At 40.3% G+C, this 16,509-nt stretch overlaps 1 protein-coding gene and 1 pseudogene across 8 annotated transcripts in view; one reads left to right on the top strand and one right to left on the bottom strand.

Annotated features, from left to right (window-relative positions):
* CAMSAP1 (calmodulin regulated spectrin associated protein 1) overlaps positions 1-16,509 on the top strand; it is a 48,841-nt gene that overhangs the window by 14,031 nt on the left and 18,301 nt on the right. For 5 of the 7 annotated variants that reach the window (XM_081179614.1, XM_081179618.1, XM_081179616.1 and 2 more), the window contains exons 3-7: positions 8,260-8,522; positions 8,703-8,864; positions 11,028-11,108; positions 12,121-12,153; positions 15,088-15,229. In XM_081179614.1, the coding sequence (XP_081035740.1) occupies positions 8,260-8,522; positions 8,703-8,864; positions 11,028-11,108; positions 12,121-12,153; positions 15,088-15,229 (681 nt within the window). The remainder of the gene's footprint in view (positions 1-8,259; positions 8,523-8,702; positions 8,865-11,027; positions 11,109-12,120; positions 12,154-15,087; positions 15,230-16,509) is intronic. The other 2 variants (XM_081179619.1, XM_081179620.1) reach the window with 1 other exon arrangement.
* Positions 4,829-6,380, bottom strand: LOC308578374 (microspherule protein 1 pseudogene; annotated as a pseudogene). Its single transcript has one exon. The product of its transcript is annotated as a microspherule protein 1 pseudogene (transcript).

A 16,509-nucleotide genomic window follows, 5' to 3' on the forward strand; every position in this document is an offset into this window, starting at 1 on the left:
TATACGGCCTAGGACCCTCGTACCTACGGGACCGCCTCTCCTGGTATGCCCCACAGAGAAACCTACGGTCTGCAAATAATAACATCCTCAAGGTCCCAGGCCTCAGAGAGGTTAGGCTGGCCTCAACTAGAGCCAGGGCCTTCTCGGCTGCAGCTCCAAACTGGTGGAATGCTCTGTCAAAAGAGACTAGGGCCCTGCGGGACCTGACATCTTTCCGCAGGGCCTGCAAGACAGAGTTGTTCCGCCAGGCCTTTGGTCAGGGCGCAGCCTGACTCCCTCCTCTGGCAACCTGCACATAATTCTACTTAATTGGTTGCCATCAATTTGATTTAATTAATTTTTATAATGAAATATTTTTAGATTGTGTGATTATTTGATTGATTATTTTATTGTTGTTAGCCGCCCTGAGCCTGGCTTTGGCTGGGGAGGGCGGGATATAAATAAAATTTATTATTATATTATTATTATTATTATTCCCCTCTGTCCCCGGAGATTGCGGGGCAGGCAACGGGGAGAAGCAATCTTCTCCCCGCCGCCCCTTGCTAAGGAGTGCTTCCCCTCTGTCCCCGGACGGTCTCCATAGGAACGCATTGATTGATTTTCAATGCATTCCTATGGGAAACCATGCTTCGCAAGACGAAAAACTCGCAAGAAGAAAAAACTTGCGGAACGAATTAATTTCGTCTTGCGAGGCACCACTGTATATTAAAAGGGGAAAGAGAATTTAATCCTGGATACAAATGGAGTTCCTTTGTTGTCTTTCTAAATCAGGTAGATGCAGTTTGCTTTACTTGGTTCTGCTCAAACAATGAATTGGACCTGATAACACTTCACTCTTCAAATGTTTATTAGGCTTTTAACATTGTCGGTAGCAATAAAGAATTAGCATGAAGACAAAATGTGCTCTACAGACATCTGAAAACTAGAATATATACTTCTTGGCTGAAAATAGATTGGTTTTAAAAGGCGATCTTGTGGCTTCATCTACTGATAGCTGAGATTTGCCTAAGATTTGCCTAAGAGGTAAGATTGGAACTTGAGACTGGTAGCTTTCAGCTTATTATCTGAACCAATGTACAGTATTACATTATCTCCAATGTGCATGATATGAGGAACTACTAAGGAGCAAACATAGATATCTATGCTCACCTGGAACATTGACTTTCTGTGTAATTGGGCAATTAGAATAAGATGCCATTATTTGGATGCAAAAAACTTGTTTGCACTTGCTCTTAGGCTTGCTTCTGGGTGAAACATTTTCATGCTGCTTGTTTCTAATTCAAGGGAACCAGCATTCGTAATTAGCCAGGCGCCAATCACATTTTGTGACTGGCAACCAGCCTTTTGTGAGGCAGTGGAGATGTCCAGATGCCATTGTTTGTCGCCTAACATCTCCACCTGACTGACATGGCACCAAAAGACATGCCTCTTTCACTGCTGCCCTGTCCTGCGAATCACCTGGTTGGTGGGGTATTAGGGCACTAGAAGATGCATGCCTTTTGGTGCTGCCGTTCCAGCTCATTGGGCTTCAGTGGCTCCCCTTCCTTCAGAAGGCTGGCACTCTTCACGGCTCCCTTGCTGCTGAAACATTTGCAGTGCCAACAACTTCCTCTTCCTTTTTTTCTCATTCAGTGGAGGCCACCTGGGCCCAATTTTGTTGGGGCCAAGGCAGTGACTCTCGAGCCCCAGAATTAGCGGGCTGCTCCTGGTGGCGGCGGAGAGCAGCAGCAAAGGTAACAGTGGAGGTGCCAACAGCCATGGCAAGAGGCGCAGCCAATGGTGTGCAGGTGCCTGATCCTCTGCTGCTATAGATTGGGGTTGCTGCCTGGAGCCCCACCGACACTGCAAATGCGGAGCTGTTTGTTCTGCTGCTCCAACTTCCTAAGCAGCTCCCACAGCTTCTGCAGTTCAGTGTAGGCCTGACTCCAAATAACCCTGTGACCCTCTCGTTGCACAAGGCAGCAGCAGGAGTGATACTGCTGTTGCCACCTTCTCCTTCTCCTAGTCTCTCTCTGTCAGGTGAAGCTTCCACCCTCCCTCTTCTTCTTCCCCTTCTCCAATGCTGCCGGCCAGCTGTCTTCCAAGCTGGCCTAAGGAAGGTGAGCCACCTCTACATGGCTGGGTGGGGAAGGCTACTCTCACTGCCACCCCGCGGCTCCTGTCCCAGAGGCCAGGTCCAGTTAGCCAGCTGCCACAGTGTTGGGGAAAGGGAAGAATGTAGTATTCTGATGCATCATTCAGTCATAATGTGATCAGCATTTTTGGACTTTGTTCTGTTATTTGAATGTAACATCAAGATACTCAGGTTGAGACACTCCTATTGATATGTGTTTCGTCTGCAGTCTTGTTTTGTATTTGTATTTTTACATGGGATGCTGCTCATAGTTTGAGAAGCAAAACTGTAAAAATGGAAACTATTTTCAAGCTTAAAATAAAATAAAATCAAGTAACTTACTGAGGCTCATTTCCTTTACTAATGTGGTAAAATGAGGTAGTATCCTGACCATGTGAATAATGCATAATATGGACAGTATGGACTAGATAAATTAATCTGCTATATCAGGGCTTCATAAAGCTCAAGTGACTTTCTATTTCCAGCCACTCACTGCCCCCCTCAAGCCCTGTGTAGAGTTGTGCTTCGTTCATTACCACATGGCTTCTCTTCAATTTTGTGTGAAACCTAAACTAATCTATTAGTACATTTGGATTGTTACATCTCTCGCATGGAGAACTGTTTTTTTAAGATGCAATCCTAACTCCACTTATCTAGGAGAAAGCCCCGTTGAATTACTTCTGAGTAGATAAGATTACAACTACACTTATTAGTGCTTATTTAAAACATTTATGTGCCATCATTCTACCTGATAGCAAGCATTCTAGGCAACTCAAAATGAAACATAGCATTATATTTTATCACAGTTTAAAACATACAATTGCAACACAAAGCATTATTACCAATCTGACAATATTTTAAAATAATAGCTATTGAGCTGAGTGGTCAGGTAATACTAGGTAGTAGTGTAGGTTGCTGATTTTGCACAGACACAGGGAAACTTGTAATATTGATTAGGTACTTCCCATCTCTATCAAGCTATACACTATCATTTTATTTTCCTTGTTTATAAAACAACTGAATAGATTTGAAAGCTTTACAAATCTTTGTTAATGCTGAAAACTACTTTTGAAATCTGTTGGTAGGAGTAACAAAAAATATGTAACTTGAAATTAAGTTTTAGTACCGTAACTAGAATTCCTAAAACTCAAAACTGCAACTTCCTTGGGATTTTGGAATAGTATGGATATTGTCCTGCATAGTTGTTGTAGTACTTTCATGAGAATTGGGTGAAACTAAGAAGCTAATAGTTTTATGTACATAGCAGTTTCTGAAAACAAATGTAACTCACTGGTGCTTTTGCATTGTACTTATTCCTGGGAATCTTATAGCAACTGAACACTAATAAAAATAATCTGAGAAGGATGAAAAAATGTATAAAAGGTCCTCAAGCAGCAGCTTCCTATTCTTGAATGAGCCCTGCATTGGTAGACTTGGAGGTGGTGAGTCTCTCATAAAGAAATTTTGGTCAGAAATTTTCAGCTTGTGGATTATGCCAGCAGCATAAGAAGATCCTGCTGGATCAGGCCAATGGCCCATTTAGTTCAGGATCCTTCTCTCACAGTGACTGAACAGATGCCTGAGGGAAACCAGCAAGTAGGATTTGAGCACAAGAACACTCCCCCCTCCTGTGGTTTCCATAACTGGTATCAATCTTGATAGATCTGACTCTGACATTTCAATCAGCAGTAGTCATTCCCTCCATGATTTTCAGAGTAAACCTCCATCTAGAAGCACTTGTAGTCTTTGCCTGCATTTTGGACTTTATGGAAGCATATAGTAATTATTTCCTGTTCCACTACGGCTCTCTAGGGCATAATCTGTCTGTTTGGTAATGGTGTGTCATTTCCCTTCAGGGTAATAATAATATAAATTATGTCTGTATATGTAAAATATGGTATACTGGGGAAAACCCTAGGATATTCAGCTGGGCTTGTGACCCTCAAGGGGTCATTGGGTGTGCATACATGCATCTTCAGAAGGTCATCAGTGCTGGGATTCTTGGAATGTCAATGTCTATTGAAAGACATGAAGCATGTTCTGGAATGTGTGCTCTGAAACCTCAAATAGTAGCTCTAGAAGAAGTAATAACAGAAAGCTGCTGAATTCTGATCAAAGCCCAGATCAGTCAGATAGGCTATATCATTTTCTGGACTAGTGGAATGATAAACTACTTTATGCAGTAAAGTGCTGTGCTCAGTGGGTGAAAGCATAATTGGACTAGAGGTATCCTTGGCAAGAGAAAGATGAGCACTTCTCCTGAAATCTCTGCCTTGTTCTGAAGATTGAGCTTTTACAGCCTGATAATGTGGACAGGACACTTGGTAGTGGGTTAGGCTTATCACATGTCATTTGCCTCTTTGTTTATCATGGTTTGTAAGAGCTAATTAAGAGGGATTGACTGGATGCTCATTGTGGGAGGGAGCAATGCCTACCATTTTGAAAGAGGTAGTGCTGTGCTCCCTCCTTAAGAGGCCTTACCTGGACCCTGAGGTGGGGTTAAAAAAAAGATTAGCAACTATTTTATTAGCTCATTTGACACACACTCCCTAGCCCTTAATCCTCCATAAAAGTTTTTGTCACTCTGTTCCAAAGAGAATCAAGCACAATAGCTGCACAAGCCTAGCCACACACCATGCAAGCAAGGTGCTAGTTTAAGGCTTGGCTCTTTTTGTCTGCTGATTGATGAAGCAGAGCTCCTCCTCTGCAAAAGAAAAGCCCCCCAAGAAGTTTCAGTCCCAGCCTAGGAAAGGGCAGGATCTTTGAAGCTGCATCGTCGTCACCAGAAAGCTTGGTGGTCTCTGCTGCAAAAGGAGTGGGGTGTGAAAAGCCAAACACTGGCCCACTGGTGCTTTTGGTTTGATCCAGGCCTCAGAGATGGGCAGTTTGGGCATCCTCTGCCTTAGTAAGCACAATCAGGTCTTGGCTGATGAGGAAGACAAGCCGCAAGCTAGCAATCTCCACCATCAAGTTAATTCTGAGTTTCCGTTTGCTGCCACAAAACACAGGGTGCCCATCCACGTAAATGGGTCGCTGGTCTTCATTTGCCAGGAAAAAGTCACCATTGTTTTTCAGCTTGATGATGCCTTGCTTGTGGGATATTTTCTAGGCTGGCCCCTGCAGTGCTAGATCCGTCTGATTGTCTTTGGTGGCTCTGCCAAGTGTGATCTTCCATGGCTCTGCCAAGTGTGATCCCCCAGGAGTGCCTAAGATAATGCACCACCCTTTCACGCAACACAGCCAATGTCTGGTTATCAAAATCAGGGGAAGTCATTCCTGTTATACTGTCCACCAGCACCTGCCACTTATGCAGCTCTTGCTCCAGCTGCTGGAGTTCATGCTTCTGTCTCCAGTCTGCCTCGGTCAGCTCATGCTCCAACACCTCATCTCAGATATCATTTAGTTTGCTGTCATCTATCATGTATTTGGCATCAGAAAGCTGAGCACCTGATCCCCTTTGGGCAGTGGCTGCACTGTTCCCAAGAGGTAGTACTGCTTCATGAGTTGCCAGTGTGTCAGTAGGACCTTGGCAGTGCAGGAGGGGTAGAAAACCTCTGGGTATCCATAGTGGGTTGGCTCCACTGCTTTGCTGAAGAGCACTTTACTCTGCATAGAGACTATGGCTTCTGGATGCAACTGCTGCATGGCCTGTCAAGACAGCTTTGAAATCACAGGGTTATACAGCAGAGTATGCCACCTCTTCTGGATCTCCTGCAGATTAAAACAGCAGTTGAACCCCCAAGTGCAGAGAGGTCAAGTCATGGTCTGAAACACAATGCTGATCAACAGCAAAACATCAGTGGGTTTCCAGCAGCCCAAATCCTTGGTGACCTTCAAAGGATGCTGGCACTTCTTCAACATCTGCTTGGTGATGCTGGGATTTGGAGCTGGGCTTGGAGTGACTTGTGCAGATTTGGACACCACCTTCTTGTCATTGGAAGAAGGCTCATTGGCAGAGTAGTGCCCTGGCTCCACCCCACTGGAGTTCTTGGCGTGGCTGGATGATTTGGCAAGACTGCTCTCTACAAGTTCATCATCAAACTTCATCATCATGGCACCCAACACCTGTGAGGAGCTCATTTTTTGCCCTTCCAGAGACTTGTCTTCAGAGTGACTCATTGTGCCTGACACCATCAGTCTGGAATCCAGCATGTCATTCCCAAGTGTTATAGGAAAGACGTGCTGGATTCTCCTTTCTCTCTCTGACCTCCATCTTGGAGATGTGAACCTAAGGTGTTTTGAGAAGTACTGCCCAGTTGTGAATATCTCTTTTGAGGCACAAGGTAATTGAGATGGTGGTGGCTGGTTAATCGCAGATGTTCATGGATGTTCATGGATGAAATAGATTATCTGAAACAATTTCAGTCTGGGCCTGGTTATGGCATCAACAAAGCCTTGGTTGTTCTGATTACCTTTACCAGCAGAGAGCAGGGGAGTGCTAGAATAAGAGCTGCAGGTAGTGCAGAACATGGCTACAAGGTTGCTGAGCAGTGTAGCTAAGTAGAATCGTATAGCACAAATCCTTAGAATGCTGTGCTAGTTGCTTTAACTGTTTTGTGTTGCTTTTGTGTTGCCTTGATATTTTGCAAGAGCGTAGTATATAAAAACTCTTTCTGAGGCCTCAAATGATCAGATTCTATTCTGATCTAGCGAGGCAGAAATATATAACATAGTGATAGTCTAATAAACATGCAAAAAACGCAAATGGTGTGTTGCTCTTGGTGGCTTGAAGATTAGTGTATGATAGAAATAAAACATTTTGAAGACATTGTAAAGTGGTTGCGGTCTGCTAGTTCACATTAAGCCTTTCCTTAGAAATGAGTTTTGCTGAGTTCAATGGGACCTGCTTCCAGTTAAGTGTGTTTAGAGAGCTTCATGGTGCTTATTTATTATTTGGATTGGTGCTCCTCATGCATGTAGGTTTCTTCTAACTTCCCCATCAAAATACCAGTACTGTACACACTCTCCCCACACCTCCATTAATCCAGATTTACCCTTTCCAGGGGAAATCCAGTAAGTGGAAAAACCCTTGCTGCCAATGTCCTGTTTGCAATGTCTCAGCAATTTAGTTGCAAATTAAGCCCCTGTCTGGAAGCACTCTCTGTTACATCAAATTAAATAGGTTGTGTGCATGTCAAAGCTATTGATAAACTTCTGCAAACTTTCAGTGAGTATCTCTGGTGTCATACTAGTATGCTAATTTAAAAGATGTTAGTGTTTTAAATGTACATTTTAGATATCAAGTTGTCATAGTGCAATAAAGTTTATTATTTGAATTTGTCAATCTGTAAAGCATTTAAACTGTTAAAAAAAGAATAATATCGATATGCTATTGGCTACGGTTTCAGGTTAGGTTGCTTTTAGATACACAAATGGTCCAGGCACATAAAGTGCTGCCCAGCACTGCTGCCATGTTGTGTGCGTGTTTAGATGGCCGAAAGCAACCTAAAAGTTTAGCACAGATTATTAGTCCTATCATAAGTCTGTTTGGGTTGCCCTTTCTCTTTTTCCAACCTCTTTCAGGCAACCATTGTGGTCTCACAAGGTACCTTAGCAAATGCACCTACTCTTTCTTGATGGGGTGTTCTGTGGTTATGAGAGGTTCAAGATGACCAGAAATAATCTGATGTATGTTCTGCTAACCATTATAGATTATTATTTATATAGTGCTGGCTACACACATAGTGCTTTACAAAGAACAGTTGCAACAAGGCATTGCCTCAGTGGATTTACAATCTGAAATCGACACAGGGAAAGCAGAGGAAGGGCAGAAATGGAGGCAATAATATGTGATTACTTCAATTTCATGTAATTTTTCTTGGTTACAAAAAGGACTTCCTGGAAAAAGAAAAGAGTTTTGTGGAGGAAGTTAAAGGAAATGGGGGAGGTGGTCACATTGAGGTATTGGATGACTGAGGGTAGTAGAGCCGGTTCACCCAAGGTCACAGAAAGGGACGTGTTGGGAAAGAAATATTTTTTTGCAGCTACTAAAGTAAGTTGCTCATCTATGTTCTCTAATATTCTTAAATGCCAGAAAGTAGTTTGCTTCTGACTGTGTGTGCGTGTGTTTTGCCTCTATTCTCAATGAGCTTTTGTATTGCTTATAATGAACCCCCTTGTTAGACCTCATTCTTCTTTTCTTTCAGATAACATCCCAGATGAACTGAAGGACCCATTCTATATAGATCAGTATGAGGAAGAACATATTAAACCACCTGTCATCAAGCTGTTGCTGTCCAGCGAGCTCTACTGCCGTGTCTGCAGCCTCATTCTGAAAGGGGATCAGGTGGCTGCTCTGCAGGGACACCAGTCGGTCATCCAGGCTCTGTCTCGGAAAGGGATTTACGTCATGGAGAGCGATGATACACCTGTGTCTGAATTGGATCTCAGCTGTGCGCCAATCAAAATGGTTAGCTTAAGAAAAGAAAGCTTAACTTTTCTTTGCCATAGTACCCATTCTGTCCTTCAGAGTTTTTCACCTTAGCTTCCTCAATTGTAGCCTGTTTTAATTAGCCAACTTAAAAAAAATATATATCCCCTGCTTTCTTCAAATATATTTGAATGAAACATGTTCTTATTTGTTCCTTAGAGTCCTCACATGGCAATGATTGATGCCCTCATGATGGCCTACACTGTGGAAATGATCAGCATTGAGAAAGTGGTTGCAAGTGTCAAATGTTTTTCTACATTTAGTGCCTCAAAGGAATTGCCCTATGATCTGGAGGATGCAATGATATTCTGGGTTAATAAGGTAAAAAACAATTGTGTAACACAGCATCTTTAGATGTGAGTAGATTTGAACTCTATTGAATACATTTCCTGTAGGGAAATGGTATTCAGTAGTCATTGCACTATTAATAAAAGTTATTCCCCCCCATCAAACAATGAGTAATCAGCATAAACATATTTTATATTAAAGAGTCTATATTAATAAAACAGTGCTTTTTCTTCATTTGACCATAATGACATAAGAGCAGCCCTACTGGATAAGACCAAAGGCATTCCTAGTTAGTCCAGCTTCCTGTTTCCCACAATGGCCAACCAGAGGTCTCCAAGAAACCTACAAGGAGGGTACAAAGACAATAGTCTTCTCCCACTGTTGTTCCCTTACAACTGATTTACAGGATATCTTGGTGGTAGCGCACAGCCACCATGACTAGTAGTCCATGATAGACAAATTCATGGAGGAAAAGGCTTCTCTTGGTTGAAAGCTTTCTAAACTAGTGTCTGTCATCACATCTTGTGGCAGAAAATTCAGCAGTTTAGATACGTACCAAGTGAAGTATTTCCTTCTGTTGTTCTTGACTTTCCCATGTTCTAGTATTATGAGAGGGGGGGAAAGCACCTCTACCCACTCATATCCACTCAATCTTTATTGTTTAATATAGTGAAAAGGATCTGCTTGCTACCAAACATGATTTTGGGGAACTTTAATAAAATTATCCAATGTGGGAGGCTTTATTTATGAGGACTCCAATAAAAGTTACTCGTTGTTCAGACACAGGTTAGCTCACACAGCTACTCTGCTTTATTGTGCCAACCCAGTGTGAAAATCCACTTCTCAAAATTAATTTTAAAACTGTTATTTTTGAAAATGATTATATATGAAACCAGAGATCGGCCTTAATTTTTAAAATAAGTCATACATGTGAAGTAAATCAGTTGGGGCCTTTATTTAAGTCTAAACATAGCTTTTGTGTAGAGGACTTTTTTCACACTAAAGGTGCCTCACTTTAGCTGGATTGTGCCCATTTTGCACTGATAGTGTAGAAATCAAGATGTGGAGGATGTGTGCATTGAGGTTGAGAACTTTAAAAGGATATTAACCTTATCCTTCATGATAGTCATGTACTACCTCCAGTGTCAGGCAGTATGCTTCTGCATGCCAGTTGCTGGGAATTGCTGTTGTGCTCAAGTCCTTGCAGCAGCCAGTAGGCATCTCCTTGGCCTCTGTGAGAACAGAATGCTGGAATAGATGGACCTTTGATCTAAACTAGCGCAGGGCTCTTAAATTCTTAGACTGTTGGCTGTGAGTCATTTGCAGTGCCATGTCTTTGGAGATTAGTTGGTTGGGAGAGGGGAGAGTCTAGAAAAAAATAGGAAGACATTGAAAAATGAAACAAGCACAGTGTGGGAGAGAACTGACTGGACAAATCCTTGAAGCTGGAATCCCTGATACCTGCCTTAACTTGGGTGTCTGTGGTATGTACTAGAAAGCAGAAATGTTTTCTACTGTTTGTTAGCACTTAGAGCCTTAAGATAATGCAAGGAAAAACTGAGTGCAGTACCAGTTTGATCATCAGCATGTGAAATACTTTTATGGGTGGCCTCTGTTCCCCCTCTGGTTTGAGTTCAGAAGCATAGAAGACTGATAAGGCAGATGGCAGTTGAACTGAAGCAGTACAAATATTTTTTGGGAAAGGTATGTAATAAATTGTATGTATTTATTGCTTTTCCAACAATTTAAACACTACAAAAAAGAAAAGAACAATACAATACAATACAAAAACACTTCATCACACTTAACACATTAAACTAACAAAACAAAACAAAAAACACATCAAACAACATCAAATCAACATCAAACAATTTCAATATCTTATCTTTCTTTCACTTATTTCAACAACCTCCTCACACCTCCCTTTTTGTATTCCACTTCTGCTAATTGTTTCAGCAATTCCTTTCCATCTTCCTCTGTTTTCTATCCTATAATTATCTCAACACATTCTAACCTTATTTTTTCCATTAATACTCTATTAATTTTATACCTAGTTCCTTATAACATTTCTACTAAAGCCATATAACTTCATTCCAACATTTTTCTAACATTCATTAATTTTACAATATTTCTGTAGATAGTCTTTAAACTTTTTCCAGTCTTCTTCCACCGACTTATCTTTTCCCCTATTTTTAGGTGAACCTGAAAATGAGAGAGATAACAGAAAAAGAGGTCAAACTAAAACAGCATTTACTGGAAAGCCCAGGTCACCAAAAGGTAAAAGACACTTTAGATGAATCATGGATTTTAGTTTATTCACATGTATATTACTTGGAAGTAGATTGTATTATTTTTCAGCTGCCAAGTAAGCCATTGTAGGATGGCTTACCAAGTAAGCGGTTGTAAGCTGTCTTGCACTTCATTTACATAGAATTCTGTACTGTGTGTAATGCTTCTGGTTTCCTTTCCCTGCATTCTTTGTGATAACTGCAGGTCAATGTGTGTATTGAGCTTCCAAATGCTTGTGCTTTCCCCATGTGTGCCCAGATGTTCCTTGATTTCAAAGTCAATGAGGAAGCCTGTGCATTTGGAGGCTGCTCTGGTATTTTGGATTAGAATAGTTGTCTGTACCCTGCATTTTACTCATCTCTTAAAATGTCAATGCTGTATTTTCATAATATTTATAATGTAACATATTACTTTCAGCATTTATTGTGAAGTTATTCAGGATCATATTTGCTGTACACATTGATTTGAAGAAATTCAGGAACCCTTTCAAGTACTAATAAAGCATGTGCTAAATAGTCAAAAGAATTATCAGTGTTACATGTGCAACTCTTCCCCTCTTTTCTCCCTTTAATTATTTCAATGCACTAAAAATTGTTAATAAATGCTACACTTTCATTACTGGGGAATGGAAGTTTTTCCTCAAATATAAATAACTTCAAAGTTGGTCTGATTTGTTGTGAATGTTTTGGCCAAACTGCACTGACCTAAGTAGCACAAAATACTGCTGTAATGATGTTAACTGGTGCGGAGCAAAAAACTCTTTCAGTATCCTTTATTGCAGAAGGAAGCATTTAAATAACTGCCTATGAGACTTCTTAATTCGATGCTAGCATTTCCTTCTTGAGGATACTGTTGGCTCAAGTATTTGCCTACTACTATTTCAAGAACCTAGCATGATATGAAAGTGTCTGTGGATTGGGTGCATTTAAGTATTGCTTATAACTTGCTCTGCTGATGTTCCTCTCCTGTTCCCACATTCCCTTCCCTGCTTCCTGAGCAGTCTCCTTCCAAATGGTATTGGAAATTAGTACCTGTAAGTGAATTAATTCTATGTGACAGTTGTCATCTGCAAAACCATGGCTTTTAGTAATTCTTTTATTGGTGTTCGCTTCCATTTAAAATGCTGCTTTCACAACTTACAATATACTCTCTGCTTAAGGATTTTTTTATATTAAAAAAATGTAGATTCCATTACATGAGCCAACATACTGTATGTACAGCATACTCATCACTATACAGCATTTAAGAATTTTGGGGATTCAAAATCTTAATTTGGAGAAGCAAGGAAATCAGTCAAACATTAGGAACAATCTACTGATTGTGTGTTACTGTTCTCCTGTTCAGAAAACTCCTTTTATGCAGTGCTAAGGTGAAGCTGGTCAGTTTAAAGTAATTTGGTGCTTGTATGTCTTAGAAAATGGGTTGTGAGCAGTGCTTTTTTTCTTAAAAAAATGTTTAGGAGTACTCTCATTTTCCTACTCATATTGAAATACTGCCGCTCAATGAGGTCAAACTTAGATTCACAAAATGTTTAGGGGTATGCGTACCCCTGTGTCCCTCCCCCAGAAAAAAGCACTGGTTGTGAGGATTGACTTCCACATTTGAGCTTTAGGCAGGGTGCTGTTAAAATGTTTCCTATACAATGCAAATTTTATTTTTTGTGCTCATGCACATCATGGTCACTTGATTCCATTACTATTAATATTCTGTCTCAAAGGTATAGATGCTTAGTACTTTAACAAAACAAAACAAAATCTTCAGTATTTTCTGTTCTGCATTCCTATGGATATGATGGATTCTTATTTTGGTTCTAGAGGCATGTAACTTGATTCATTTGTTGTTCTGATTATGTAATTAATCAGCTAAGGGGAGGCTCTGGATGTCTTTAAATGCTCAGGAGAGTCTGGTTGTGGGCAGTGTTGGTGATGGAATATTAAGCTATATCAAGTATTGCTTTGCCCTTTTCTGACAGTGATAATTGAAATAGTAATTCGGGGGGAAAGCTGTTAAATGGGTCTTACATTCTGTAAATTCTTTTTGTGAACCACATTGAGGGTTTTTTTGTTTTAAGCTATATAAATTTTTTCTGAAATAAATGAATAACTATTGCTGCAGTCCTGAAACCATATGGATATTATTGATTTTATGCTAACCAGTTCAAAGCTGGTAGCCAAATGCCCTTGATCGTATTCAAGTTGCACTGGCATGCTCTTGCGATACTAGCATAACATTCCTTGCTGTCATCATTGTGCCAGAGCTCCTGGTGCATGGACAGCAGATACCATCCTAAGCATTTATTGGATACCGCAGAAAGTCTTTAAGTGAGAGCAAATGTCCCTAGCTTGTAATAGTTTCTAAAATTGTGTAGGATTTAGCTTCCAGAATGAAGGCAATGCTAGATCTCGCTCAAAACCAAGATTTTCAATTTAGTAACACTTAGTTTGCTTTGAAGTCAATCCTTCTGGTATTGCTTAGACAGTGGGGAGATGAAGGTGGGAAGTATGCTTTAAACTAACCAGATCACCTTACTATGTAAAGTAATCTGCTTGATTTGAATAATCATATTCACTACTTAATGGGTGTCAACTTGCTTGAATTTATTATATGATTCTGATTACCATCTTGTATCTTGGTATTTTTTGCGTAAGCCTGATCTGATGCATGCCCTATCGCACTGCATGCTGGAACCAGTGGAATATGCTCGTGTGGTACAGTATGATTCACATTGCATTACATATTTATGGAGAGCTTCAGGCTGGGGGAAAAGCAACTTGCATCTTGTATTTATAAATCTCTTTTAATTCAACACATCTTATATGGCCCTTGCTCATTTAGTATGATATACCTTTCTTTTGCATCTTTTTTGTATAATACTAATATTGATATTTGACAAAGCTTTGATTATCCTGCTGGGAAAACTTTAAATTAAACTGAACTGAATAATTCAAAACTAATTTTGTTGCATTGCTTTTTCCCTGTCTTTGGAACTTGTAACCAAGTAATACTTGTTTGCAGAAATAATTTCTCAGCCTATGCTTTCCTCAAATATATACACGTTTCATACATAGATATGGCCTTAAGTAGCTAGCTAGCAATATTGTGTATTGTGTAATATAGTTTAGATAAAAATAATGAAATATTTTTACTATACTGTAGTGGTATAGAACTGAAAGGCATTTAGTCAAATACTATTATTGTGTGATTTATTAGCTTAATACAGTCTCCATGCAATCTATTGAATATTAGGATTATAGCACAATAAGTGAAAATGCTTTCTGTTAGACTGGTAACAACTTCAGTTGCATCTGTTTTATGCTATATTATGCAGTAGCCTTAGGCTTTAGTTAATATATTGAAATCCCTGCTACTGAAGTGGGAACTTACTGAGGTTCTGCTTTGCTTATTAAACTTGCAAGTAATTTTACTCGCTAGCAGAGTACTCTTGATACACTGTCAAAGACTATTGTGTGCTAAAGCAATTATTGATTTGGAGCACAGAACAACCAAAGAACAGATGATATCTGTTTATGCCAACAACTCATTACATAAAATTAGTGCATGCCGGTAGTGGAATGGAGTCTGACAAGAAGAGCCTTGTAATACAAGTACCAATTGTTTTTCAGGTTGCCTGTTGGATTTATTTGTAATTCAGCTTACAAAACTTTGGGTCTACCAGACTTAATCTTTGCTTCACTGTTTCTCTAGGATTGGTGGGTTGGTATCACTATTTCAAATTAGGTACAGTTTAACCAACTAAAAATACCTCAAGGAATTGAGTTTGTAGTTTTGTAGACTGTTTATTATGGTCAGCCGACCAATGCAATAGAATATCAGATCACAAGATCAGTGATGAATTATGAGAAGTTTCAAGCTGAGGAATGACAATCGTAACATCACTGCTTCATACTGTAATTATGACAAGACAAGTTGCTTTGCTACAGTGACAAATTCTGCCTTCCTCTATTAGGTACGTTATCGCCGAGATCACCTTTCAAATAGGCAGTTACCATTTTTCCCATTGCTTGAAGATTTGATGAAGGACTGCAGTGATGGGGCTGCTTTATTGGCTGTGATACATTATTATTGTCCTGAACATATGAAGCTAGATGGTACGTGGATAAGAAATTCTAAGTGACCTAGTTTTAAATAATGTCTGAGTAGAATGTTACGGATTTACCAAAATAGCTTTATACAAATCTAATTGCGGTATTCATTATAATCTAATTTAAATGATCCAATAACTTTTAGTCCTACTGTTTGCAGTGGGAGCACATTTTGAAAAATATATCTGAAACTAACTAGACAAAAATCCTTCACTTTGGTTGGCTCAAACCCCTGGTCAACTGTCCTTTTTGCTTATTATGTGTATCTATGATGGCATGTAAACAAGGATGGCAATGCTGCTGCTGCTTCTCAAACAAGGTTGTTGCTTCCAAGTTACCACCTTTGGGGAGTTGTGATGTGTATTCTAGGCTTGTTCTCCATGCAATACTGATCTATATCAACCCAAGAGATTGATGCAAAGGGATTTGAGAAGTGGCATTCATTAGGAAGAGCCCAGGTTGAATATGTATAATGTATGGTGAATCACATTTCTTACATCTAAGTATGGGCACGTTGTATCCAGAAACTACCACCCTTATACATGTTCTAACTTATCACTTTCCCCTCTCTCATGCCCATGATACTCATTTTATCTTTCCTGGCTGAGAATATCTCCATGCTGATACAAACTGGCCTCAGTATCCCTAGTGCAGCCTTTGCTAACACAGTGTCCTCCATGCTGGCTAGGGCTTATGGAAGTTTTAGTACAGAACATCTGCAGGGCACCAGGTTGGCAAAGGCTGCCCCTGGTGTGCTGTTGGGACTTGGAGATGCACAGTTCCTGTGCTGTCTTTGAATACCACTCCTGTAGTTTGACCTATAGGCTGAAGCAAAGCACTGTTGGGAAAAGTGTTGACTGTTTTTTCCTACATGATACCGTATTTTTCGCTCTGTAACACACAGATTTTTTCTCCTAAAAAGGAAGGGGAAATGTCTGTGCGTGTTATGCAGCGAATGTGTGGTCCCTGGAGCCGAAAAATCAGGCAAAACTCAAACCGCGCTTCAGTGAGAAGGGAAACCTGAAAAGAGGAAGTGGTTGCTTTCCTGCATTCTGCCTCAGGGTCTTACTGCCCACCCTCTCTGTTTCGTTACTGTGTTTGCTCAAACGGAACAAAGAGCAGGGAAAGCCCCTCACCTCCAGGCAAGAAGAGGGGAAAAGCAGAGCGTCCTTCGTTCTATCCTCTCCCTGCTCCGGAGGGAACAATGTTTGTGAAGGGAAGAGAGATTACAGGTTCGGCTTAAAATTCTGATTTGACTTCCTGCTTTTTGTTTTTGGAGACACACA

The sequence above is a fragment of the Podarcis bocagei genome (genome assembly GCF_964188305.1).
Source record: "Podarcis bocagei genome assembly, chromosome: Z".
NCBI classification, from domain to species: Eukaryota; Metazoa; Chordata; class Lepidosauria; order Squamata; family Lacertidae; genus Podarcis; species Podarcis bocagei.